This window comes from Petaurus breviceps, unplaced genomic scaffold, assembly GCF_028583685.1.
Source record: "Petaurus breviceps papuanus isolate PSGF00001 unplaced genomic scaffold, PetGlider_PUasm1.0 188, whole genome shotgun sequence".
NCBI lineage: Eukaryota > Metazoa > Chordata > Mammalia > Diprotodontia > Petauridae > Petaurus > Petaurus breviceps.
The window spans coordinates 6,007,086-6,034,189 of NW_027185804.1; the positions used below are offsets into that span (position 1 = coordinate 6,007,086).

The following is a 27,104-nucleotide window of genomic DNA, read 5'->3' on the forward strand; positions in this document are numbered from 1 at the left end:
CCCCCCCCCCCCCCCCCCCCCCCCCCCCCCCCCCCCCCCCCCCCCCCGCCAGTGTTTGCCCCGAACCCTTGCCCCCTAGTCCGGTGTCTGACCCGCCCCCACCCCCGGACCCGGGTCCGAGCCGACGTGGGGTCGCCTCTGCAGACCAGGGATGGGGGCGGTTACTCTTCCCTTGGGTCTGCGAGCCCCTCTGCTTCTCCCCGGCCGGAGGAGCCTTCCTGGTAACTTTGCCTGGGACCCCTTACCTGTCACACCTCCCCCATCCAACCTGTGCATGAGCGCCCCTACCCCCCCCCCCCCCCCCCCCCCCCCCCCTCCTCGGGTCCCCCCCCCCCCCCCCCCCTCCCGCCTCCACTCATTCCTCGGCTCCCAGCTCCAGAGCTGCATGGGACCTTTCCTGGGGAGGAAACTGAGGCAGGTGGAGCTGAGTTTACCCAGGGGCACTTTGACAGCGGGGGTCGCGTCTGACCTCTTGGGAAAGACCTTAAGGAGTCTTTACTCCTCAGTCTAGCGAGGAGGTGCCGAGGACCAGAAAAGTTACGAGACTTTTCCAGAAGCCGGGGTTCTGTGACTTACACAGCCCAAGTTTCTTCTGCATCCTTTTCCCTCTCCATTGGATTTCAGACTTCCACTGATGTTCCCTTTTACTTTCTAAAGTCATCCAAAGTACACTTGTATCCACTCCTGGTTGGTTATGCACACATTCAAGTGTTTCTCAGACTTTAAGTTGCACTGCTTGGATCCATTTGCAAAGCTGATTATTATGCAGAAAATGTAACTGGCTTTATACTTACTTTAGATCTGTTCTTCTCCACTGAAGTCTTCACTCAGGGTGGTGTGGAGGTGATTTTGGGTTCTTGAAGACTGTACCAGTTCATTGTAAAGCTGGGGGTGGGGGAGGGGGCATCGGGCATCGGGGTGGTAATTGTACCAGCCTGACTTAAGGGCCATCACAGACTGAATGGGTGTTTTGTGAGGGCTAGCCTAGCTAGCCGCGGTCTGTTCAATGATTGATTGGTTATATGGTGATAAGATGGTATTTTTGGCCACAGAAACTTCTGGAGGCCTGCTAAATCATAGAGAAGACTTGCAATCTGTACCTACCCTAATGAAATCACAGGTTGTTGAAGTACTGAAATATATCCAACTTAAGGCCATTTCCATTAGTAATTAGGGTGGCATGCTTGGGTTCTAAGTACAAATGCAAAGCAGTGCTTGTTTTAAGAGTGTACCAAGACGTCTTATCTGTGGCATTTTATAGATCTGCCTTACCCAGCAATGCCAACTTTTTTTGTGCTGATACTTATGAATATATTTCTTGTGCTTGCCAAGAGAATTTCTCTCATATTGAGTGGTATCAGTATTTTTGATTTGGGCATTTTGTCTCAGTTGAAAATGAATGTAAGCGATTTTTTTTGTTTGTTACATAAATATGCATATATGTACTGATAAATAAAATTTGTGCTTTGGGAAAAATGAGTGTTAACAAAGATGCAAATGACTAACAAATGTTTTTGTATGTTAGGTCATTGAACTTGACTTCGATCAGTTACCGGAGGGGGATGAAGTTATCAGTATTCTGAAACAGGAACATACTCAGTTGCACATATGGATTGCCTTAGCGGTTAGTATTTATTTAAATAAATGCTTTTCATTTGCTGAGTAGGAAAATAAGTTCAGAGTATGTAGCTTTTTTTTCTTTTTGAAGGGCAATTGGGGTTAAGTGACTTGTCCAAGGTAACACGGCTAGTTTTTGTGTTAAGTGGCTGAGGCCATATTTGAACTTAGGTCCTCCCGACTCCAGGGCTGGTGCAAGCCATCTAGCCACCCCAGAGTATGTATCTTTTAAGACGCTACGTGTATCTGATTTCTACTCAGGCAAACTTTAGGTCCATTGTAGAGTTATATTGTGTCCAAAGAAGTTCACTTTATTATCTGTACAACAATTCTGACATATTAAATGTATAATATATCATCATTTTTAAAGAAAAGTTAATTAAAATAATTCATATAAATTCTATGCATAAGTTTTTTATTTTCTTAAAGTGAAAACTGGTATCAGCTAAAGACTAACCCTCCCAAGTTTCTAGGAAATATAGACAACAGAAGCAATTGCCTATACAAATACAGTTGATGTTTCTTAATGCCTTTCATGTGCCAGGCTTTTTGCTAGGAGCTTAGGATGTAAAGGCAAACCCCAAATCATTTCTCCTTATCGTATATTCTCTTGAATGATGCATATAGAAAAAAAGTTATTTTTGAGAGGTAGAAAGTTTCAACCATCATCTCTATGCACAGGATTCCCAGTTTATAGTATGTTAATCTCTGTCCTAAATTCCAATCCCATGGCACCATCTACCTTAGATCTTCTGTTAGTATCTTAAACACATGTTCAGAACAGAACTAACCTTCCCTAATAAATTGACTCCTCCTCCAAATGTTCCCATTTCTCTTCCAGTCCCTCAGGTGCTTACCCTGAGAATGACCTTTGACTCTTCCCTCAATCTCATGTCTAGTCACTTGCCAAATCTATTAGGTTCCACCTCCATAAAACTTCTTTTTTCTATTCATATAATGGCTACTTTTATCAGGGTTTTATCATCTCTTGCCTAGACAGTTGTAGTAGATTCCTAACTGATCTCCTTACTGATGATTTCTCTCTTTTCCACTCTATCTTCTACATACCTGCCAAATTAAACATATCAACCCACATCATCACCATGTTCAAAATCTGACCTCAGCCTACTTGTTGAGATATATATTCATGCTACTACTCCCCTCCACACACTCTGGAGTTGCAGTCAAATTGAGTTACTAGCTGTATCCCAAATTTGACATTTGATCTCCTTGGCGTATTTGCACAGACTCTCCCCCCATGGTTGACATGTCTGTGCCTCAGAATCCCTAGTTTCTTTTAGGGTTCTGCTCAGTTGCCATCTTCTATCTAACTTTCCTTTTTTACTTTCTAGCTGGAATATTACAAGCAAGGAAAAACAGAAGATTTTGTGAAGTTGTTGGAAGCAGCTCGAATAGATGGCAACCTGGATTATAGAGACCATGAAAAAGACCAGATGACTTGCTTAGATACATTGGCAGCCTACTATGTCCAGCAGGCCAGGAAGGAAAAAAACAAGGACAACAAGAAGGAGCTCATCACCCAGGCAACCTTGTTGTATACTATGGCTGACAAAATTATCATGTATGATCAGGTAAAAAAAGAAAGCTTTCCCTAGCTGTGGTTTCAGCAGATGTTGTGGTTTCAACTGGGTGATTTATATCAAGGATGCATCTTGTTGTTTAATGAAATAGACTAATTTTTCTTAAAGAAATGAATGTTGATTTAACCACAGTAAGAGAGGTTTCTGATGAAAAGCATCTTTGTTGTTTTGTAAAATCTTGGGTAAAATGACTCCAGTGAATCTGGGCTCTCTGATATGGTTGGTGCTCCCCTTCCCCTCCGCCCCACCCCAATACAGATCACACAGCACCTCACTTCCTCACCCTGTGCAGTTCTCATTCCTCTTCTTCCCTAAGTCCTCCAGTAGAGCTGCCCAGCACACTGCATACCTCCTCCAGGCCTCTTAATATTCTGGAGGCACTATGGCTTCCAACTTCCTGTCTCTTCTTATTCCTCACTCTCACTTTGGGACCAGCCTACCTTGTTTTCTGGAAGACATGTCCTCAATGACATTTTACAGGTTCATGGGATCATCGATGTAGAACTAGAAGAAAACTCAAAGGTTATCTAATCCAGCTTGTTCAATTAAAAGATAAGGAAACTGCCCCTGAGAAATGAAGTGATTTGGGCAAAGTCAGTAATTTGCAGAATTGGCTTTGTACTTGGGTGTTGTGAATCCTACTTTGAATACTTTTCACCCTGCACCATACTATATGTAGCCTTTTGCATCCATCATTCAACTTTCCATTGATTTTTGTGTTGAGTCCAGGGTTGATTCTCCAAGATTGCAGTGGAAATGATTTGTAACCATGTAGCGTCCATCATCTGTAGAATATTGATAGTAAAAAGATGGCATTTATGGTAGGGAATAGCTTGGGTTAGTTTAAAATACTCTTCCCTAATTTCAATTCAGTCCATTGTCATCTTCACTTCTGCTTGATTTTTATGAAGAAGTTAGTTGCATGACTATAACAGGTAAAATTTTCCTGTATAACACTCACTTGGAATGGGCAGTTCAAGCATCACCATAATTTCTTTCAGTGTGGAATCATCGGTTCCAGACAGCAATCTAGAAACTTGTAGTGTTTTTTTATCATCAGAATTACTGGTGTAAAATAGGCACTTAGTACATTTTTTTTTAGATTATAGATAAGAACTGTCCATCAGCTACTTATATGTTACAATTAAGGGAATTTTTCTCCATTTATCACATTTTACTCATGTTTTCCATTTTCACAAGTTCTTTGGAAATAAATATTGGCCAACTGCCATAAGGGAAATCTAATTTGGGTGCTTCTTTTTATCTAGAACCATTTATTGGGAAGAGCCTGTTTCTGTCTGTTAGAAGGTGACAAAATGGACCAGGCTGATGCGCAGTTTCATTTTGTACTCAACCAGTCTCCAAATAATATACCAGCCCTTCTTGGTAAGCTATCTTTGGTAGACATCTTAAGAATCTTATTTCTTCCCTTGTGTCAGGGATACAGCTCTCATTAATTGAAAGTCAAACCCTGGCCCTTGAACAAAGGGGAGAGAATTTTGTTTTAATAAAAATGAAGTTTATTTTCTGAAGAGTGCCTTAAAAAGTTCAATTGGAGAAAATCTGTGATGAAGAGAAAACATATCCTGCAGGTTATGCTTTTAGGAGATTCAATTATTTTGACAAGAATTTTTTTATTGTTGAAATTAATAGAAATTAATCACTTTCTGAATTAAAAATAATACATTCCTGAGCACTGATTGTTTAATAAACAGTGATCCACTTTTTTATGTGGAAAACATACCAAACTGGTTCAGAGAATCATTTTAAAGATAAAGATAGAGCTGTTCTGTTTATAGGCATCAATTATTACTGCTACATGGGGGTTAATTGCTTATCCTAAAAGTACATTGCTTTTGGTGTGTTTATTTGTACTGAAATCTTATGCTTACCTTACATTCTTTAAACTAGTAATACCTACTGACTTCACTTTTTTTTTTAAATCATGACAGGTAAAGCCTGTATTTCATTCAACAAGAAAGATTACAGAGGAGCCCTTGCATACTATAAGAAAGCATTGCGTACCAACCCAGGGTGTCCAGGTAAGAGAAGAGCAAGACTCAGTAGTTAAGATAGGCTAAAACTGGACCCAGTTTAAAATATTGATAGTTTAGTGGAATGCTTTTTAACCCTGAGTTACAAAAGAAAATGTCCCTTATATAGAAGTGGAGATGACATTGACAATTTTAAAAATCTTCACTTGGTTTTTAAAACAAGATAATAGGTGGTATTGTGCACCTGTAAGTCATAGAATCATATTAGAATTGAAAGCATGAGTCCCTTCCACAACATTCCCACTCGTCTTGTAGTTTAAGAACTCCATTGACAGGGAACTTACTACTTTCCAAGATAGCCAGTGCACTTTCAGATAACTCTCACTACTAGAAAATGTTGCCCTGTATTGAATTAAAATCTGCCCCTCTCTGACTTCCACCTTGGTTCTTCCCTCTTGAGCCAGGCAGAACAAGTTTAATAAGCGCTTCCTGGTGTGAACCCTTGAGATAGGGGAGGATACTCTTCATGCTTCTAACCTCTGTTGTCTCTCATACCAGTACTCTGAAATTCTTCTGCTGATCCCATGTGGCATGACTTCAGCCCTAGTGGCTTCCTTGGGGCATGTTCTTTCTTGGTAGTGTCCTTCCTCAAATGTCATTCCCAGAACTGAACCCAGTGATCTGAGTGTGGTCTGACCAGGGTGAAGGACAGTGGGACTTTCCTGATTCCCCTTCCCCACCCCAAAAAAACCAGAACCCAACAAGATTGTATATTTTGTATTTACTAAATGCGTTCATGTTCCCCCAGATACAATGTCAGTTTGAGCACAAGGATCATTTGGTTTTTGTCTTTATGTGCCTAGAGCCTAGCACAGTGCCTGACACATAGATATTTAATAAGTGCTCATTGATTGATTCGGTGAGGTGCTTTGCTGAAATCCAGGTATACTCTATCTACCTCTTTTGCCTTTTCTCCCAGTCTCATAAGCCTATCAAAAAAAGAAGTAGGACTAATTGTTACAGTGTCTTTCCCCTTCTAAATTCTTAGTGTTACACTGCATTCAGGAAAGTAAATATCATCATCAGTTGCTAAATCAAGAACACTTGTTAAGTGTTTACTGTGTGCCAGATACCATAATCTTATCCTATAGCAATAGATTTCCTATGGAGATAGATTTCAGTGCTTCAATATTTCATCAAACTTCCTTTTGGCCACTTTCTTATATATAAGCAAGAAAACTATCAGAAGCCTTGTGTCTCAAGAGTGTCTGTCAGTCTTATTGCCCTCTATTTAAAGGTTTTGTAGTTTTGGCCACAGGTGTCTAGTACTCTTTGTAATGACACCACTCTATCACCTAAAGCCTGTCCTCCCATAGCTATTGTAGGAGTCTGCCAGCAAGCCTGGCTGTAGCTTGCTGCTTGTAGCCGTTAATCTTCACTGCCCACACTGAACCTTTTCTTTAAATAAGTGCTCTTTCATTTTCTCAGACAAGCAAGTAGTGGTCGATATGTGTGTGACAGCAAACCATCTTTGGCTAGGCTGGTGTGTTACGTAAAGTGCAGATCTGTGAAAAGGATAAAAATGTGCCCATAATACTTTGGGGCTGCTCACAGGGCTTTTCACTTTCAAGGGAACCTCTTGCTCTTTCTGTCTGAAAATGGTCATTCAGAAGTACAGTCTAACAGTGATGTTGGAAGGTATATAACACACCAGTATTAGGTATTTTGCATTCTTGTGGGGAAGGTTTATATCCTTTATTACATGGGGAAGGAACTATCAGGGAGGATATGATTTGACCTATTGAAAAAAGCAAATCAGTAGTGTAACAGGGCTCTTGATAATGGCGTTTTACTGTAGTTAAAGTATAGAAGGGTTGGAATTTGATTTTCATTTGACAGCAGTAAATTAACTTTAAAAATGTCTTCATTTAACAGGTTTAATGACTTGATTTATTTGTTTTTAGCTGAAGTCCGCCTAGGAATGGGACATTGCTTTGTGAAACTAAACAAACTGGAGAAAGCTCGTCTGGCATTCAGCAGGGCCCTGGAGCTCAACTCCAAGTGTGTGGGAGCATTAGTTGGATTGGCCGTTCTAGAACTCAACAATAAAGAGGTATGTGAGTAAGGATACAATCCAAGTATTGATCGATTTGCTTATCAATAGAGGAATTCTCAAAGAGTCCATCTAGCTAAAAAGATGAGTCCAAAATACGGGTTGGAAAAAAGAACCATATTTTCCTGTACAAACAAGTTCTTTTTTCTGTATAGAATATAATGATGTCTTCTTGCAGATCATCTAGAAGATGGTTTGTAAGATGGATTTGCTTAAGGAAGAGGAGCAGTTCAGCCGGGCACTTAAATACATACATGACAGACTGTTGTGAAAAGTCTCTTTATGGCTAAAAATGGAATTCAAAACAGAATGCATCGGAGTGTTTTCTATGGCTTGCCATATTGAGCTAGTGCTAATTTTAAAGCATTTATGTCAAATGATGTTCATATAACCAAAATTAGAACATGGGGGAATGTTTCCTAAACTAAAACTACAATAAAGTTGTGCTTGCATTTGATTAATTATTGAGAGACATGGGAACCTTAAGTTAAATATTCAGACAAGTAAAGTAAGAGCTTAACTTTTTTTCTGGGTTTGACTTTGTGTAATGTTCATGGCTTTCAAAGTTTTTGAAAAGAAAATTTTTTTTTAATGTTCTCTGAATATTCATTCATATTCTCAACCCAAACCCTGTCTTTTATTTAGGCTGACTCTATCAAAAATGGCGTCCAGCTTCTTTCCCGAGCTTATACAATTGATCCTAGCAATCCTATGGTACTGAACCACTTGGCAAATCACTTTTTCTTCAAAAAGGTTTGAAAAATCTTTCATCTTTAATTCTCGATTTTGTTTCAAATATATGATGTTTCATCTTGTTTTACACTAATGGAAAGTTAATCTGAAGCCAGTAGGTATAGGTTGGGACCTGAGTTTTTATATTGACCCCTCACTTGATTGACATGGTCTGGGACATCTTTGTATTTGATGTGCTTTCTCAGTGGAATTGGAAGAGTTAGAGTTAGCAGAAAGATGACTTCAAGTCCTGGCTCAGGCACTTTCTAGTTCTGTGCCCCTGGACAAGCCACTTAGACTCTCTGACCCTCAGTTCCTCATCTGTAAAATGGTAGATCTTAATATTTGTGCTTCCCACTTTTGAGGGGTGTTGTGAAAAGAAAACCTTGCATATCTTAAAGCTCAATGTAAGCTGAGTCTTTGAAGTGTGATTTGTGTGCCTCTTCATACTGACAGATCTGTGGAGGACATTCGATACCTGTATAGATGAGGACAGCTGTGGTGTGGTCCCTATAGAGTAAAATCTGAGCCTTTTAATTTGTAGGAAGTGGTTTCTTATTTCTGTCAGCTTTTAATAGATAAAACCAGGAATTAGGAATGCATTTCTTTTCCTAACACACCCCACTAAAGTAAAGGATTATTAAGTGCATGATGTCATTTTCGTGGCATAGTTTTTTTGAACAAGGATAATGGGGAAACGGAGATGGTTAATTGATGGTAATATATGATAGTATTTTAGTTTAGATTATTTTGATAATATTATTTTAGTTAACTAATTCTTTTTTTTTAAGCAATCGGGGTTAAATAACTTGCTCAAGGTTACATGGCCAGTCATTTCTGGGTGTGGTTCTAAGTATCTGAGCCCGGATTCAATCCCCCAGGTTATCCTGACACTGGAGCCGGTGCTCTTACTTGCTGTGCTACCTGGCTGCCCCTAGTTAACTAATTATTACATTACTTTGGAAACGTTTTCTATGACATCATCTTATATCACTGAGGTGGTTTGGCATTTTATCCTTCTTGTGCTCTTCCTTTTTCAGGATTATAGCAAAGTCCAGCACTTGGCTCTCCATGCTTTCCATAACACAGAGGTGGAAGCTATGCAGGCAGAAAGCTGTTATCAGCTGGCTAGGTCTTTCCACGTTCAGGAAGACTATGACCAAGCTTTCCAGTACTACTATCAAGCCACCCAGTTTGCCTCGTCCTCTTTTGTATTACCCTTTTTTGGTTTGGGCCAGATGTATATTTACCGAGGTGATAAGGAGAATGCATCTCAGTGCTTTGAGAAAGTTTTGAAAGCCTATCCCAACAATTATGAAACAATGAAAATTCTTGGCTCTCTGTATGCTGCCTCAGAAGATCAAGACAAACGAGACATTGCCAAGGTACATCTGAAAATCTTAGTTATTCTGAAATGACCTAATGGATGTCAGTCAGTCGGTAAGCATTTATTAAGGACCTACTATGTGCAGGCACTGTGCTAAGTACTTGGGAGACAAAAAGAGGCAAAAGACAGGCCCTGCCCTCAAGGAGCTCAGAGGCTAATGGAGGAGACCACAAGCAGATGAATAGACAAGCTGTGTATCGGATAAATAGGAAATAGTTAAAAGAGGGAAGGCATTAGAATTGAGAGGTTGGGAATTCTACTTGTTGAAGGTGGGATTTTAGTTGAGACTTTGAAGTATTCCATGGGAAGTCATCCCGTACGTTGTTTGTTACCACTCGAAAAAAACTAACAATAGAATTTAGTATTTCAGAGAAGTAGTTGTTTTATCTGTATGCTGCCACCTTCTTCTCTACTGACAGAGATCACACAACCCCTCTTCATCTTAAAAAACAGTGTTCATGACTAAACTAATTCATCCCCAGTGTCCACCCTTCTGGGAAGTGCTTCATTTCACTTATGCAGTGTGCCCTGGAGTTAATCTCTCTTGGCTTAGGATCCCCAAGGTTGGTGTTCCATTGACCTTAGCCCTTCACACACTGGGGCGCACTTTCATGCCTCAAGAATAAGACTTCAAAGGAGAATCATCTTAATAATAATGATGATGGTGTTTTACTGTTTTGTGGTTTTACCAAGGGTGCTGTGGTTTGGATAGCTCTAGTTTTCACATTAGTTGGGGCTCATAAAGGTTGCGTGACATGCACAGGGAATGACGGTGAAGCCATAGCAGAGCTGGTATCCAGTCCACTTCCTGACTGCTAGTCTGGTCTTTCTCCTCCTTGGTGCTTCCTAAACACTAATGATTTAATTTTTAACAGCTTTATAAGCACTGGTTTGGATGCTTTAATGCTGCATTCATGGTGACTTATCTTGGTGACTTGTGGATATCACACTGATCTGGCATCTCCTCTGTCTCAGGGCCACTTGAAGAAAGTCACAGAGCAGTATCCGGATGATGTCGAGGCCTGGATCGAACTGGCACAAATCCTAGAGCAGACTGACATACAGGTACATGGTATAGAATTCCCTTTTAACAGAGCACTGCCCACTCTGATGTAAACTGAGTAAGGCACTGGTCATCGTCATGACTTAGGCCTGCCTCTGTCTTTGTGGGCTCACAGGGTGCCCTGTCAGCATACGGAACAGCAACACGTATCCTGCAAGAAAAGGTACAGGCCGATGTCCCGCCAGAGATTCTGAATAATGTGGGTGCCCTCCATTTTAGGCTTGGAAACTTAGGGGAAGCAAAGGTGAGAAAATGGGATGTCTGTATCCTTCTGGAGTGGGTATTTTTTTTTTTAAGTCAGCCCTGACCTAACATTTTTTTTGAAAGTTGTTCTTCTATTTTTAACAGAAATACTTTTTGGCATCTTTGGATCGTGCCAAGGCAGAAGCTGAGCATGACGAACATTACTATAATGCCATCTCAGTTACAACATCATACAATCTGGCCAGACTTTATGAGGCAATGTGTGAATTCCATGAAGCGGAAAAGCTGTACAAAAATATATTACGAGAACATCCTAATTATGTTGACTGTAAGAATTTTAAGTTACTTTTAAAAAAATCCTACAAGTCATTGAGTTATTCATTCAACATACATTTATTTAACAAACTTGCAAAAATGAGAAATGTTGAAACAAATACTTATTAGATGCCCACTATATACTTAGTACAACATTAACTGTAGAATATAGAAAAGACTCACTCTCTGGCTTCATAGAACTTAACTCTTTGCTGGGCAGATTTGAACATTACCTTAAGAATGAGTAGGATTGAAGGAGGAAGGAATGTTCCAGATGAGGGGTAATGGCCAGAAGAGAAGTTTGGCTGGAGAGAGGAGGTGGGGAGGGGTGCGGCCATGTGAATAGGCATGATGCCTGTGGGCTGTAGGAACGAGGCAGAACCTTTTTGAACTGGGGTGAATATTGGGAGAAGGTTGGGTGGTGGGCAAGATTTGAACCTTGAACCGAAGAGGTAGAACTTAAGCTAAAATTTGATTTTGTAGAACTAATCTTTTAGCTTACATTTCTTTCAGGCTATTTGCGCTTAGGAGCAATGGCTAGAGATAAAGGAAACTTTTATGAGGCTTCAGATTGGTTTAAAGAAGCTCTTCAGATCAATCAGGTTAGTAATCCTTTTTAAGAAATGAAAATTTTCAGTTAATTGTCTAATGAATGAATTTCCATTTAAAAACTATGATTTATTGATCCTGGGTGCATTTTTTCCCAACTTTTATTTATTTTAAAGAGACAGTGGTGGTAAAGAAATGTAGGTTGTATTATGGTATACTAGTATATTGACTTTGGGGGCACATAGACTCATAAAATGTTAAGAATTGGAGGGGACCTAAAAGGTCATTTAGTCTGACCTATTTTATGCATTAATTGCCCTCTGCTGCATCCCCAGCAAGTGGTAATCCATTAATCGGTGCTTGATATCCAATATTATGTATGTATAGCTGTATTCCGTCAGTTCTCCTCCTCACCCTTCTCCCTTAACTACCACCCCTCCATAAAAATCAGGTAAACTGCACTCATCTTTTCACATGACTTGGGATGAAATTCATTCATGTGTGTAGGGTGAATTTATTTACATTCTTTGTTTTTGTGATGCCTTATCTTTCAAATCCTTGAAGTTTTATTTCCAGTCCATTGGGCTTTCTATTATAACACAATTCGAGAATTAGCACAATACAAGGGACTACAGTATCTTAGAAGTCCTGAATCTTGTCCTAGCTTTCCCACTGCCTAACCTTATAATTACAAAGAAGCCCCTTCCCTTCAGGCTCAGTTTCCTCTTCTGTAAAATGAGATAGGTGTTGTGAAACCAGATAATAGCTAGAGTCCCTTCCATTTCTTAACTTCCTGGGACCTGAATATTTATAATCTTTTGACATGTGTTTCAGGATCATCCAGATGCTTGGTCTCTGATTGGCAATCTTCATTTGGCCAAGCAAGAATGGGGTCCAGGTCAGAAGAAATTTGAGAGAATATTAAAGCAACCATCAACTCAAAATGATACATATTCTATGCTGGCCCTTGGCAATGTTTGGCTACAAACTTTGCATCAACCCACCAGAGACCGAGAGAAGGTAATATCTTTATTTATTGAAGGTAGGATTTGGCTTGTCTTTGATGGAAATACCTAGCATCTCTACCTAATGATGTTGTTTCTCTTCTTTAGGAAAAACGACATCAGGATCGTGCACTAGCCATCTACAAGCAAGTCCTCAGAAATGATCCTAAGAACCTCTATGCTGCCAATGGCATAGGTAGTGTAAGGCTTGTATATTTGCACTAGTTTGAAATTTATGATTCGGAGACGAGTGATGGTGAATCTTAGTGCAACACTGAGGTTATTACCCTGAATTTCTCTATAAATACAATTATTCTGAAATATGATTTGCTATTTTTGTTTGTCCTAATTTCCTACTGGGTGCTGTTAGCTTAAGTAAAAAAAATATTTTTGTGTATTTCACTTCTCTTTAGGTGCTGTGCTGGCCCACAAAGGATATTTCCGTGAAGCTCGTGATGTATTTGCCCAAGTAAGAGAAGCAACTGCAGATATTAGTGATGTGTGGCTAAACTTAGCACACATCTATGTGGAGCAGAAGCAGTATATCAGTGCTGTTCAGATGGTAATTTATCTTTTCCTTGGATCATCTAAAAACAATAGAAAATTTGGGATAAAAATTTAAGACATCAATTTTATTGATGGACTAGAACTCTTAACCACTTCTGCCCTCTAGTGGAATTAAATACCATTTTTTGGTCATTCTTTCTAATGATGTCCATTTAAAAATTTAAGTCAGATCATATTATAAACAAACTTAATGGGTACATCAAGGGCTATATTTGATATTGTTATAATTATGTTGTTAGTATGCATTAACTTGAGGCAAGATAATGCAATACCGGAATTCTAGTAAGTTAGGAAATGCTCTAAATCTGATAGAGAAATGTACACACCTTAAAATTGTGAAATTTCTAAGGTGAAAGGCCAGAGATTGTTTAGTCTGATGTAGCCAAAAAATGGTCACTCAGCCCTTTTCTTGAATGCCTCCAGTGAAGGGAAACTCATGGGCTAGCTTATTATTCCACTTTTGGGTTTTTAGGAATAATTTTTATTATTATCTTTTGTTTCTATATCACTTACCTTTTAAGAGGGTAAAGAATGAGTTCATCAAAACTACTAACACTTTGAAAAAAATCTGACATTCTATGTAGTGTTGCACACTTAGTCCTAGCATATGTGCAAGGTGTGAAGAAGTGGTACCCTTGGGGGCAGCCAGGTGGCACAGTGAGTAAGAGCACTGGCCCCAGAGTCGGGATGACCTGGGATCGAATCTGGGCTCTGATACTTAGCACCACACCCAGAAATAACTGGCCTTGTAACCTTGAGCAAGTTACTTAACCCCAATTGCTTAAAAAAAAAAAAAAGAAGTGGTACCCTCTCATATCTCTTCTTTATGCCAGTTATAATTTGCAGCATCTTGTTCTGATTATCTTGTTTTTCTTTTCTTTAACATTGTTTTCGTAATTGTTTTTAGTGTTTTCTTTGTTGTGCTTCCTTTACTTTGCATCACTTTATCTGTCAGGAATGGGGAACCTGTGATCTTCTTGGTCCTAGGGTGCAACCTTATGACTGAGTCCAAATTTAACAGAATAAATTCTTTTATGAAGGGGGATTTATTCTGTGAAGTTTGGATTCAGTCAAAGAGCCACACTTGAGGATCTAGAGGGCCACATGTGGCCTCGAGGCTGCAGGTTCCCCACCCCTGGGACTAAATCTTCCCATACTTCTCTGTATTCACCACATGGATTCTTTCTTACAGAGTACCACAGTTGGTTTAGCCATTACCCAATCAATGGGCATCTACTTTTTCAATTCTTTGCTAATACAAAAAAAAATCATGCTATAGATATTTGGTGTACATGGGGCTTTTTTTCTTGTTATCAACCTCTTTTGTATCTATACCTAAGCAGTGGAATTTCTAGGTATGGATGATTTAGGGTCTGTCACAAATTCAAAGATAGAATGGTCACATCCCTTTGCACATAGTAGAACTTAGTATTTGCTGAATTGAACTAAAGATTCTCATAGTTTCCACTCAGACAATTCTTTGTGGGTAAGAGGTCCACAGTACACATTCCCTTTTTTCATTCTTTCACCTTTTTAAAAATGAAATTATCATTAAAGCAAGTTATGAAATTGATTTGCTCTTAGCAGAGAGAATGTGCCAACATATATCCAGGTTTTTGAAGTCCCCCATCATGACTAGACCATGTTCCTGTTTCAGGCTTATGATCTCTAGTAAATTCTTAGTCTTTTTCCTCTTTTAGTCTAACTAGTCAATAAGATACTCCAAATACACTATCCTTGATCTTTACCTCAATGTTTTCCAGCCTTAGTTCCCAAATTTCTCATATGATTAGATCTTTTTTTTTTAGAAGACAAGCAAAACATTTATTCAGAAACCAGAAAACTAAATCCCCAAAACCAGAAAGCTGATTCCATCATAGCAGCAAAGAAGTTAATACACCTTAACACCACAGAGAGCCTTCCAGAAACCAGTACTCACAAGTCTAGCTGTCTACTTGCCTGCTCTCTTCTCTCTTCCACTGTCTAGCTGCTGACTCCCAGCTTCCTGTGAGCTCTGTTCTACCCTTCAGTAAACTCCTCCCACCACAGGCACCATGTGATTACATTCAGCCTATCGGGGGCAGGGGAAAAATCTTCAAATCAGGGAAGGTCTTCAAATTCCCATTACCATTACATTCGGCCCGAAGATCTTTCATGTCCCTTACATAGCAAAAATATATTAACAATACATTTCATTACATAGGTTAGTGGGAGTTTAAGGGGTAACTGGTGTCAACAGAACTTTACAACAATAAAATAGGGATAGCAGAAAATAAGCACATAAAACAGAATCTTGGGGTGGTGGCTTGGGCACAAGCACCTCATCATTCCCCTCTCGAACAAATGGGGCTCAAAATCTTGGGGGAATGGGCAAAGGTCTCTTCTCCCAGAGCTACTTTCTGCTGAAATTGGATATAGAGCTGTCCCTGCCCCAAGAGGTCCCATTTGAGAGGTCAGTTCTTTAGCTGGCATCCAGAGCTTGTTTGATGCCAGGTCCAGGGGTGACATAAGTATATCTTCTTAATATTGAACACTGTCTATACAATACATGAGGGAGAGCCTCTTTATGGGGTCAAATTTGCCTCCTTCAGTTAATATCTCTTTCCTTGCTTATTTCTTGTATTTGGTGCTTTTGTGTTTACACATCTCAGGCCAGGGATTTTAAGTAACTGCCTCTTTCCTTGAATTTTGTTTCCTGTAAATTTCAGAGTATCTCTTTTTCTAGTCTTCTTACATTGTAGCACTTTATAGTATCTAACTTCATGAATAATTTGTAGTGGTTTTCTCCATCCCTCTTCTTTTCAGTTTAAGCTGTTTTCATTCCATTTACAAGTTTCCAGGCAAATACATTTTTTGGATGTACTCCCTGACCAGGTCCTGTTGATCAACAAGCATTTATTAAATTCCTACTGCATACTAGGCACTGTTGATAGAGTTTTAACTTGTAGTCCAGGAATCCAGATGTCATTTTCAGAGCTCATTTTTAACTGCCTGGCCACTTCCCTCTCTGTGCCTGGTTTACTTGTTTATAGAATGGACCTAGTAATACCATTTCTACTTACCACATATAGCTGTTGTTGAGGAACAAATGAGATAATGACTGTAACGTGTTTTATGAACCGTTAAACACTATGTAAATGTTAGCTGCTACCATTTTATGCAGTGAGACTTAGGTAAACAGGGACCAGAGTAGGCATTTATTGTACGTTCATTGTAGCGATTGAGATTAACTCCACTTGCCATCTGCCAGGCTGTGAAAATGGCCTTATTGTACGACCCTTATTGCAATAGTAACATTTATTTTTTTTGGCCTTCTACCTATAAAAAAAAAAATCACAAGTTCTTATGTGAGATACTATAGTTGTCTTGATTTTTCTTGGTCATCTTTAGTAGCTAGTGAGCTCCTTCTTACTTGCTATTTGGTCAGGCCCCAGCCACCACCAGTAGGGCTGAGCTGGGACAGGGTCGAAAGTAGAGACTCTGTGGTTGGGGCTGGGAAGAAAGTATGCGAGGGCGTGTTGTTCAGAATTGTCACCTAGTACTCTTCTGCCTGCCATTGGCACAGACAGTTCAGAGTTGCTTGTGCCCCAAATTATAGAGTAACACAACTTTCTCAAATACATTTTTGAATGGTCCAGTTTTATGTTACCAAAGTGTGTCCTGAGTGAAGTTAAAACAAAAACACAACTGAGATAATTTTCTGAAACTCTGGGACCTTTTGAAAAGGCCTTGGCCATTTGGTGAGCAGAGCTTTAATTACATGGACTCATGCTGGAATGGTCTTGTAAACTACGATATATTTCAAGCAACTTCTCTTTCCTTTCTAGTATGAAAACTGCCTGCGAAAGTTCTACAAACACCAGAATACAGAGGTGGTGTTGTATTTGGCCCGCGCCCTCTTCAAGTGTGGCAAGCTGCAGGAGTGCAAGCAGACTTTGCTCAAGGTAAGAAGTTTGTCTGATCCCAGCCAGCCTGGATGCTTGGCTGGCATGGGATTGCTCCGTCAGACGTTTTTTCATGTTTGTGCATCTCTGAAAACTACCTGGAAAAGGAAGCCAGATCAAGATCCGTCCCTCATCTGGCTTAGCTCATGGAACCTCTTTCTTTTTGCTTTGTACTAACACAGGCTAGACACGTGGCACCCAGTGATACAGTCCTCATGTTCAATGTGGCTCTGGTACTTCAGAGGCTGGCTACTTCTGTTCTTAAGGACGAGAAGAGTAATCTCAAGGAGGTGCTTAATGCTGTTAAAGAACTGGAACTCGCCCACAGGTAAAGAAAGAACTTTGGGAAATGTCATTTGGAATATGGTATTTCCTTATTCATTCAACAAAGATTTAAGTGTACAAGGTACTGAGAAGAGGCATGAAGAGAGACACCTCTAAAGATAAATAAAATACGTTTCCTACCTTCAGGCTAGTAAATCTAGTTGTAGTAATCTACAAACCTGGAGTTTGCAAAGTTTGCTTAAGTTAATTTCTTGACTACAGAATAAGGATGCAGTGTTGCTGGGAATATATTCTATAAGGGACTTAATATATTTCTAGCACTATTTGACCTGGGCAAACTATTTTTATATGAGCCCTTATTTGACTCATCAAAGTATTTATTCTTCAATACTTTAAAAAAAATCCACAATTCCATTTGTGTGGTTACCTCCTTTGTGGACACAGAGTACTTTTTGTTAGAGGATTTTAAAGCCAATAGAGAAACTTTTTGCCTTCAACATATATTGTGTTTATATTTTAATTTTTTAAAACCTCCTTGAGGGCAGAAAATTTTTTTTTTAAATAATTCTTTTTGTTCACAACACATGCCTAGAATACAGTAGTAAGTACTCATTGAGTGGTTTTAGGACATCCTGATTTAATCTGAAGTTAATTTTTGTTATAACCAAGGACAGCATTAAATATGAATTTCCTTACTGTGATTAACTTTTCCATGTTAAAATATTTTTGATTATTGCAGATAACTTTATTCATTGATTTTAATTATAAGCATATTTTGTCTGCTCTTTAAAATATTGATCTCATTTTACTTTTGATATTATAGCATCTTTTTGTAGAGGTTGAATATATATATGAGTCTTTTAAAGGTTTTTTAAATTGTAAATTTAAAATTCTAAAATAATTTGTTTCTTGAGACATTGAATAATTTTTAAAACCACTTATAGGATGTTCTTTCAACTTACTATTAAATATCCTTTTTCCCTCCATCTCCAAACTAGGTATTTTAGTTATTTGAGTAAAGTTGGAGACAAAATGAGATTTGACTTGGCCCTTGCTGCTACAGAAGCCAGGTAAGAGTCTTCATGTTGCTGAAACATGGTGGTGTTGGTAACAATCAACTTTGTCAGGTGTGGCCATTATTTTATGCCATTAGTGATTGCCTAGAAAATGTAACAACAGAATCAAAGGTTAATTCTTCTAGACTAGCTCAAGGCAGACCTGAAGGACTGGTTGTAGTATTGTGGAAAGAGTCTTGAATGGGTTGGGTTTTGGGACACCTGACTTCTTTTCCCAGTGCTGCAACTCACTGGCTGTCTATGTGACAGTGGGGAAGTCCTTCATTCTCCCTCTCTGGGTTTTAGTTTCTTCATCTGTAAAAGGGGGCAGGTGTGCTGTTTTGGATTTACTCATGTTTGTGAATGTGATGTTTTATCAAATAGAATGTAAGCTCCTTGAGGGTGGAGTCTGCTTTTGTTCTTTTGCTTTTTTTTATTGTCTCTGTATCATTGCCAGTACCCCCCTGCTTCATAATAGGTGCTTAATAAGTATTTATGAGTTGATTGATTCTAAGGTTGTTTTCAGATATGTCATTTTATGCCTCTGTGATGTTATAAACTTCTTAAAATCTCAATTGTTCTATGAAACCTCCCTCTCCAGACCAAGGTTATTCTTGTTGAGGCCTGGTGTTCTCATAGGGAATTTGCAGAACTGATTATGGACAAATGCTGTTTATGGGAAAAATGACCTTAGGCTAATCATGGAGTAACCTTTCTGGATGTCCATGAGGTGAATAAATTGAGGGGTAGATGATCTGCTAGGTTCCTTCCACCTCTATAGTCTTTGAACTCTGAATTTAAGTAAAGGACTTATGTGGTGTTTGTTTTGTCCCCATAATCAAATGCATTTCCCAAGTCCAGGTCACAATGTATGAGTCTGAGTTTGACAGCTTTTCCTTTTCTCAAATAAAAAACTGTTTCTTAGCATTGCTTTAAACTTGAATATATGTTTTTGATTAAATAATTTGTTATTTTTGTGAATTAAGGATTGACATAAATATCAAATTATGCTCCTTCGGGAGCTATTTGCATTATAAGGATAAGCCTTGCCACCTGTGTTTCTCTAAATGTTCCAGGCAGTGCTCTGATTTACTGAGCCAGGCTCAATACCACGTGGCCCGGGCACGCAAGCAAGATGAAGAAGAGAGGGAGCTACGGGCCAAGCAGGAGCAGGAGAAAGAATTGTTACGGCAGAAGCTGCTCAAGGAACAGGTTCTGTTGATTTGTTCACTCTGGGGTGTGGCAACATTGGTCATGGGGAATCTGGGGAAACCAAGAGCTGCCGTCTTGTCAGAGGTGGTGGATCTTTGGGGAAACCCTGCAGATTGAGCATCCATACAGCCAGGGCCCTTGGGCCTACGTACGTGAGGCATACTGACGGACTTTCTCCTTTGTTTTGTGTATTTCACAGGAAGAGAAGCGTCTTCGAGAGAAAGAAGAGCAGAAGAAACTCCTGGAGCAGCGAGCCCAGTATGTAGAGAAGACCAAGAACATCCTCATGTTCACAGGGGAAGCCGAAGGAGCAAAGGAAAAAAAGAGAGGCGGTGGTGGCGGAGGCGGAGGCAGGGTGCGTTTAACCTACAGTTAAAAAGATCTGATAATATTCTTTCACTATAGAATTTTTAAAAATTGGACCTGGCTGAGACATCATTCCCTGGGTACTTACTAAGTGGGATTTAACGGGTAAATAGAATGGAAAGATGGAGTAAGCATTTATTAAGTGCCTACTGCATGCCAGCCACTAAGCTAAATGCTTTATAAATATCTCATTTGATCCTCACAAAACCCCTGGGTGGTAGTGTGATTATTAACCCTGTTTTATAATTGAGAAAATTGAGGCAAACAAGTGACTTGCCCAGGGTTGCAGAGTTAGTGTCTGAGCGTGGATTTGAACTCAGGTTTTCCCGACATAGGCCTGGAGCTCTGTCCATTTTTCCACGTTGATGCCTCAGTATAGCTGTAAAGTAAAAATAGCTCTGATAGGGTAAATGGTTTTAGATCCCTTTTTACCCAAATGTGGTCCACTTACCAAGGAATCATTGGTTTTGGTTTCCTTTGGGTTTCAGCGTTCTAAGAAGGGAGGTGAGTTTGATGAATTTGTCAATGATGACACGGATGAAGACATGCCTGTGTCCAAGAAGAAGAAGAAAAGGAAAGGCAGTGGAAGCGAACAAGAAGGGGAAGAGGAGGAGGGGGAGAGGAAGAAGAAGAAGCGGAGGAGGTAACTAGTCTTGAAGGAGCCCTTGACTGTTTTTCTTGGCTTCCTGAAAACAGTGTGTTTCACAGATTTGTACTAAAATACAAAAGCAGTTTAGAGTTCTTCTAGTGTCTGACACATAGTTTGTATTTGGATAGTTGGAAGGGCCTGTGGTGACGCTCCTGGTGTGGGTTTTCCTTCCCACCTCTTCTCCAACTAATCTTTCATTTGAGCCTCACAAAGAGCAAAATCTGTTTTAAAGTAGGCACAGTCTTAGTAAACTTTGTAAATTAGGTGCTATTATTACCCCCATTTTACAGATGAGGAAACCGATGCCAAGAGAATTTAAGTGACTTTGCCCAGTCACAGAGCTAAGGAGTATCTGAGGCAGGATTCCAACTCGTGTCTCCCTGACTCCATGTCCAGCACTCTGTGTACTCCTCCTGGCTGCTCTGAATTGTCACGGGCTCCAGCATTCAGCCTCTGGTGGTCTCACCTCACACTTAACTAGACTAGTTCCCAAATAATGAATGAATGCATGAAAAAGCATCTGGTAAACACTAAGCTGTGCCAAGCACTGCGCTAAACTCTGGGATACAAATAGAAGAATCAGGATAGTCCAGGTGGAGGAGACAGCACATATAAGGCAATTTAGCTGCAGGGTAAATGGAAGGAAGTACTCAGGGTCTAGCAGAGGGACAGATGGCAAGGCCAGGGGTCCTTGCCTTCAGGTCAGATGGCAGTGCCAGGGGCTGAAGGACTGGTGGTAGCACCTGGTGCTCCTCCATCTTCCCAGAAGGATTAGAGGTGATGAGTCTTGTCTTGTGAGGAATCAAGCCCCTCAATGGATTCTGAAGGGAGGGGCAGAGGAGCAAGGTTCTCCTGTTTTTCTTCTGTCTCCTTGTCTCTCCCCTGCTGCTGTCCTTACACCAACCACCCTGACCCCCATCTTCCTTCTGCATAAACATAGTGAAGATAATGAATTGTGGCATTCAGAGTATGACTGGCTCTGGTAGATGGGGTAACATATGCTTTTCTCTGATTGTTAGTGAACATAAACAATTGCTATCATTCTTGATAGCTTTCTTATTTGATTATATTTTTTCTTCAACATAGAAAGTACATGAAGAAAATGAGAGAGGGAAATAGATCAAGGTAGCCATGGAATATAGTTCCAAGTCAAGGAACAAACCAGTAGGAGACAGTGTTGGGTTAGGGAACTGTGGAATAGAGCTAAGCCAGAGCACTGCCTTCAGTTTAATTCCATGTCTACAGACGTGGAGTCTTACTACAGAAATCTGTGAGCTTCCCTAGTGCCTTCAGCCCTTCCTTCTGCAGAACCCAGAAATACCTGCCCCAGCCCATGTTCTGGCGGTGTCACAGCCTTTGGGAACCTGTAGTGCTCTCCATGCCACAGGGAAGGCGTAGCACAGGATTTCTTGTAGAGCTCATTGTGCTGAAAGTAGTGCTGATGGGAAAGCCTAGTCATCATCTGATCTTAAGACATTTCATTCTTTTTTTAGCTTTTCCTTAAGACAAAGATTCTTAACCTGAGGGCTGTGAACTTGTTTTATAAAATTTAAATAACTGTTTTTCAACATAATTGGTTTCCTTTGTAATGCTATGTATTTAAAAACATTTTTCTGAGAAAGGAATTCACAGACTTCATAGGAGACCATGACAAAAACTGTTAAGAATCCCTACTCAAACTATGGCTTTGTGTATAGCAAAGATAATGTGGTACTGAAAGACCTCAAACTATAACAGAACTTAGAACATCTCCATGTTTCATCTCTACATTCATGATTGTTGTGCCTAAAGTTGCAACGTGGACCTTTTGTTTCTAATCATTAAAAGCATTTGGAAAAAGAGTAACGATGTGCTGCCCTCTGTAGCTTTGAGAAGGATAATAAATGGGTGCAGACGAGCTTTGATCATGCTCCTCACATTACCCTGCTTTAGGTGACTGCCTATCACAGACCTGTGTAAAGCTCACCCTGCATTAGATTAACAGGAGAGGATTGATGTTTCCTAAGTCTGTGAGTGCATCTTGCTTGAGTGCATAGTTTTTGCTGTCTTGGACCATGTACATAAAGGAAGGATCTATGAGGTATAGAAAACCTGGTCTCTGTCCTTGAGGATTTTACAATGTAGCTAGGGACACTAACTGTGTGTTCATATAAAAGTATATAGCAGTATCTGTGGCTAGGGTGGTATTCTAACAGGCATGAATGTTTCTCAAGTGTGTTCTTTGTCTCTTTGTCTTTGTGAAGACCACCCAAGGGGGATGAGGGATCTGATGAGGAAGAAGCTGAAAATGGCCCCAGGCCGAAAAAGCGTCGCCCACCTAAAACAGAAAAGAAGAAGGCCGTAAGTACATTCTGTGGAGTTTTCACACCTTGTTCATTTGTACACTTCTCTTTTGGGGAAGGATTGGGGCTGGGTTTGTGCTTTCATTTGGTATGTGGAACTCCCTGATGAGGAACCTCTCTAGCAGTGCAGATCCACAAGCTCTTGGCAATTTCTTGACTTAGATAGTGGTCTAGGGAACTTGCTGCAAGTCTTCTGGATTCTGAAACCAGCTTTTGCACTCTGCTATGACATTTCTCTTTTATTCAGTATCCTCTGTAAATAAGATAAATAAAGCAGGTACCCTCAAGAACCTTACATTTTTTTGGGGAAATGAGATGTTTGCAAATCAAGTGAAAGCCTAGACTGTGAGCCTAAGTAAGGAGAATCCAAAGTGCAGTGAGCTCAGGACAGACAAGAATTTATTTCTAGCTGGGGAATGTCAGAGGATTCTAGGAAGAGGTGACACTTGGGCTGTGCCTTGCAGAGGGTAGTTAGGATGCTAGTGGTCAGAGGGGAATGGCGTTCTAGTGGTGGAACCAAGAAGATGAGAAACAATAGCTAACGTTTATATAGCTCTTACTGTGTGCTAGGCACTGTGCTATGCACTTTATGATTGTTGCCTCATTTTATACACATGACAATCCTGGGAGTTAGGTGTTATTATCCCCATTTTATAGATGAGGAAATTGAGGTGAACAGAGGTTAAATGACTCACCCAAGGTCACACAGCTAGTACATACCTGAGGTTGGATTTGAACTCAGGTCTTCCTGACTCCTGGCCCTGCACCCTATCCACTGTGCCCCCTAGCTGTCTAAAAAGTATCAAAGGAGATAAAAGAGTAATAAAGTAAAGTAAAAAAGTAACTAAAAAGTATCTAAAAGAGATCAAAGGTATGGCATTGGGTAGGGTAGTAAATAATGGAAGATAGTGAGATTGGGACTTAACTTGTTTGATTGGTTCATAGAAGTCATAATGAGCAGTAATGGGAAAAATGGTTAACAGAATAGTTTGGATGTCCGAAATGCCATGAGTTTGGATTGTACTCGGTAAACAGTGTGGGTTTCAGGAATTATGGGGAGCAAAGGGAAGAGTATCATTTTGTACACCCTGAAAATAACTCCCTCACGTAATAAGACTGTGGGGCACAAATGGTAGTGTTTTATTTAAAGTTACTCAATTATTCCTTGGTTCTACTTTATATAATCAGTTTAACAAAATTATCTAGAATTAAATTTTTCACTAATTGTGTGATTTTTTTATTTTAGCCTAAGCCAGAACGGTTGCCTCCTTCAATGAAGGGAAAAATAAAATCAAAAGCCATAATCTCATCAAGTGATGATTCTTCAGATGAAGATAAACTTAAAATTGCTGATGAGGGGTAGGTATTTTTTCTCTTGACAAATTTTTCTGCTGTGATAATGTATGTGGATGAAAATAATTGTTAACTAAACCTGTTTGCTTGAAAAAGCTTTGTGTTCTTGTACCAGCAGGGAAATAGAGTTTGGAGAACATAGGATGAGGTCTGAGTGCCTTCACTAGTACCGAGTGCTTTGGCTAGTATAGAGTGTCCTCCGTGTTTTTCCTTCTCCCTCTCTGCCTCTATTTTCTAGCCACGGAAGGAGAATAGTGGGCTCTGGGTGTTCGCAGGATGGAGAATGATGAATAGGGAAAGGGAGTTTTGTACAAGGGGGTTTCTCCCTTTATAACACTTGATGAACAGAAGGGTCAGAAGACTTGAGCCTTCAGGCTGCCAAATTATAACAGCATAAAAATTGTCCCCCTTATTCAGACCAGTGAGCTATTCAGCCTATGATTCCATTTCTGACAGGCACCAAAGGATGTGTTGCTGAAGGAGATAGTTGTTTTCTCTGATATCGGCCTTAATGATGTGGGGAAGGTGCCCTGAAACATCCCAGTTTTCTTCGTTCCTTATAGCTGAATTCCTCTATGCTTTTTTTCTATCTCTCTGTTATTTCAGTATTTGAGTGCTCTGATTTTAATGACTCACATGTGGAATACTGTGAAATCTTTTCTTGGACTTAGATTGTTTTTATACAGACTTCCTCATTCAGACATATGGCAAACAAGTCTATATTCACTTTCTCTAGTATTTGTGTGATTTCAGCAATAGTCCCCAGGCCTTCTTTCCCAGCTGAAGTACGTTCCATTTTTTAGAGGTCATCAAACCTCCACCTGATAATTGAGTATCCATTAAACATTCCCTCCAAATCAGACCTCTCCTTGAGCCCCAGGTCTCCCAGTTAAAGATAGCATCCCCTTAGGGTTTGTTTGCTTTTCATTTATGTAAACTCCTCCCTGTTCTGTGTTTACTGAGTCCCCAGAGCCCTCAGCACAACTGGTGTTTTTGTTTGTCAGACATGCCAGGAACAGCAATAGTGATTCAGATGACGGCGATCTACGCAAGAAACGTGTAATGTCTGAGAGTGATTCTGACGAGAACCCAAATCAGTCTGGAAGTGAAGAGGGCAGCCCCCGGAGATCCAGCGTACAACAGTCTGAGGAGGACTCTGACAGTGACCAGTCAGCTCCAAAGAGGAGACGCTCAGTGTCTGAACAGTCTGACAACGAGTCCGTTCAGTCAGGAAGGAGCCACTCTGCAGGTTCTGACAATGAGTCCCGGCCAGCTTCACCAAGTGCTGATTCAGACCGGGAATCAGAGAGAGCCTCTGATAATGAGGCTTCCGCAAGGGGCTCTGGGAATGACTCAGAACCAGAGGCTTCCAACAATGAGGCCTCAGAGCGGGGTTCCGATGATAGCGATTAGATTTTAGTTTGTAAATAAGCTAAATTTCTGGAAGGAAACCTTTTTTTAATATATGAAAGCTGTGAAATGCTTGAAATGTTTAGTAAAACTTGTGAAAATTTTCTGAAGGCAATTTTTTTCTATCAAATTATATATTACTAAATCCTGAGAGACATTTTCTTGTGCCAGAGACCAATATTTGAGTTTCTTGTGCAAATGAAGTCTACTCTCCAATGTGGAACAGAGCCACCTGTCATATGTGAAAATTACACTTAAAAATAAAACCAGTGAGTCCTTCCTGGAGTAGTTTGGCTGCAATTTTGGCCTATGTCCCAGGTCCTCTATGTGTTTAGCTGCATTAGATAAATGATTTTTTAATAAAAGGTGCAAGGAAGTATCTATTTCCTTTATTACCTTTCCATTAATATCTTGGTCTTTCTTGGAATTAGGTCAAGACTTTACTTTCCAGTTAGACACATAATTTGTGATTACACCAAAATAAGCAAAAAGAAGGAGGTTTTTCCCCCCAAAAAAAATCCTGCAGAGAAGTCATTTACAGGCATGGCGGATAATTCCTCAGGAGAAAAAATGTGTGAAAAGATCCCTTATTAGTCAAATATAAAGCTCTGCCTAAGCAAACCATTTAATAAAATTCTGTTGTTACAAACTTTTGTGGATAACCTCATTTGTTTTGTTACTGAAGTAGGAATCAAAATGCCCTGCCAGCAGGGTTGATTGATCAACTGAGCAGGGAAGATGTGGCTAGACAGTAGTTTATGTGAAAAATATCTGGGGCTTTAAGGAGGCTGCAGGTTCAATGTGAGTCAGAATTAATGGCAACCAAAAAGCTGATGCTGTATTTAGCTGTATTGAGTGAGAAGTGGGGGCCACTAGGTGGCACAGTGAATATCGCACTGGCCCTGGAGTCAAGAGGACCTGAGTTCAAATCAGACCTCAGACATTTAACACTTTACTAGCTGTGTGACCTTGGGCAAGTCACTTAACCTCAATTGCCCTACATTCCTCCAAGAAGAAAAAAAGAAGGCAGTCATCCTCCTATACTCTACCCTGACCAGACCACATCTGGGGTTTTGTTTTTGGTTCTGGGAAGGTCATTGACTAGTTAGAGGTCAACCACAATTGGTGAAAGGCTTGGAAGTCATGCTTAGCCTGGAGAAAAGAAGAATTGGGGGAGACATAAAAGATTTTCAGTATTTGTCATATGGAACATGGCCTGAAAGTGTGTTGTTTAATCCCAGAGGACAGAGCCAGAAGCAACTGGCAAAAGTTGTAGAGGTAAATTTGAGCTCAGGTTAGGAAAAGCTGGATGATGAGGACCGTCAATAAATGAAATGGGCTT

At 40.0% G+C, this 27,104-nt stretch overlaps 1 protein-coding gene across 1 annotated transcript in view; it reads left to right on the forward strand.

Moving 5' to 3' along the window:
- CTR9 (CTR9 homolog, Paf1/RNA polymerase II complex component) overlaps positions 1-26,411 on the forward strand; it is a 27,398-nt gene extending 987 nt beyond the window's left edge. The window contains exons 2-24 of the mRNA XM_069091218.1: positions 1,526-1,624; positions 2,970-3,209; positions 4,487-4,604; positions 5,171-5,260; positions 7,177-7,325; positions 7,971-8,078; positions 9,098-9,442; positions 10,420-10,509; positions 10,623-10,751; positions 10,856-11,039; positions 11,540-11,628; positions 12,410-12,595; positions 12,688-12,775; positions 12,993-13,141; positions 16,974-17,090; positions 17,273-17,418; positions 18,374-18,445; positions 19,507-19,642; positions 19,842-19,997; positions 20,497-20,651; positions 22,901-22,997; positions 24,246-24,358; positions 25,357-26,411. Of these exons, the coding sequence (XP_068947319.1) occupies positions 1,526-1,624; positions 2,970-3,209; positions 4,487-4,604; positions 5,171-5,260; positions 7,177-7,325; positions 7,971-8,078; positions 9,098-9,442; positions 10,420-10,509; positions 10,623-10,751; positions 10,856-11,039; positions 11,540-11,628; positions 12,410-12,595; positions 12,688-12,775; positions 12,993-13,141; positions 16,974-17,090; positions 17,273-17,418; positions 18,374-18,445; positions 19,507-19,642; positions 19,842-19,997; positions 20,497-20,651; positions 22,901-22,997; positions 24,246-24,358; positions 25,357-25,765 (3,465 nt within the window). The 3' untranslated portion in view covers positions 25,766-26,411. The remainder of the gene's footprint in view (positions 1-1,525; positions 1,625-2,969; positions 3,210-4,486; positions 4,605-5,170; positions 5,261-7,176; positions 7,326-7,970; positions 8,079-9,097; positions 9,443-10,419; positions 10,510-10,622; positions 10,752-10,855; positions 11,040-11,539; positions 11,629-12,409; positions 12,596-12,687; positions 12,776-12,992; positions 13,142-16,973; positions 17,091-17,272; positions 17,419-18,373; positions 18,446-19,506; positions 19,643-19,841; positions 19,998-20,496; positions 20,652-22,900; positions 22,998-24,245; positions 24,359-25,356) is intronic.
- The last annotated feature ends 693 nt before the right edge of the window (positions 26,412-27,104 follow it).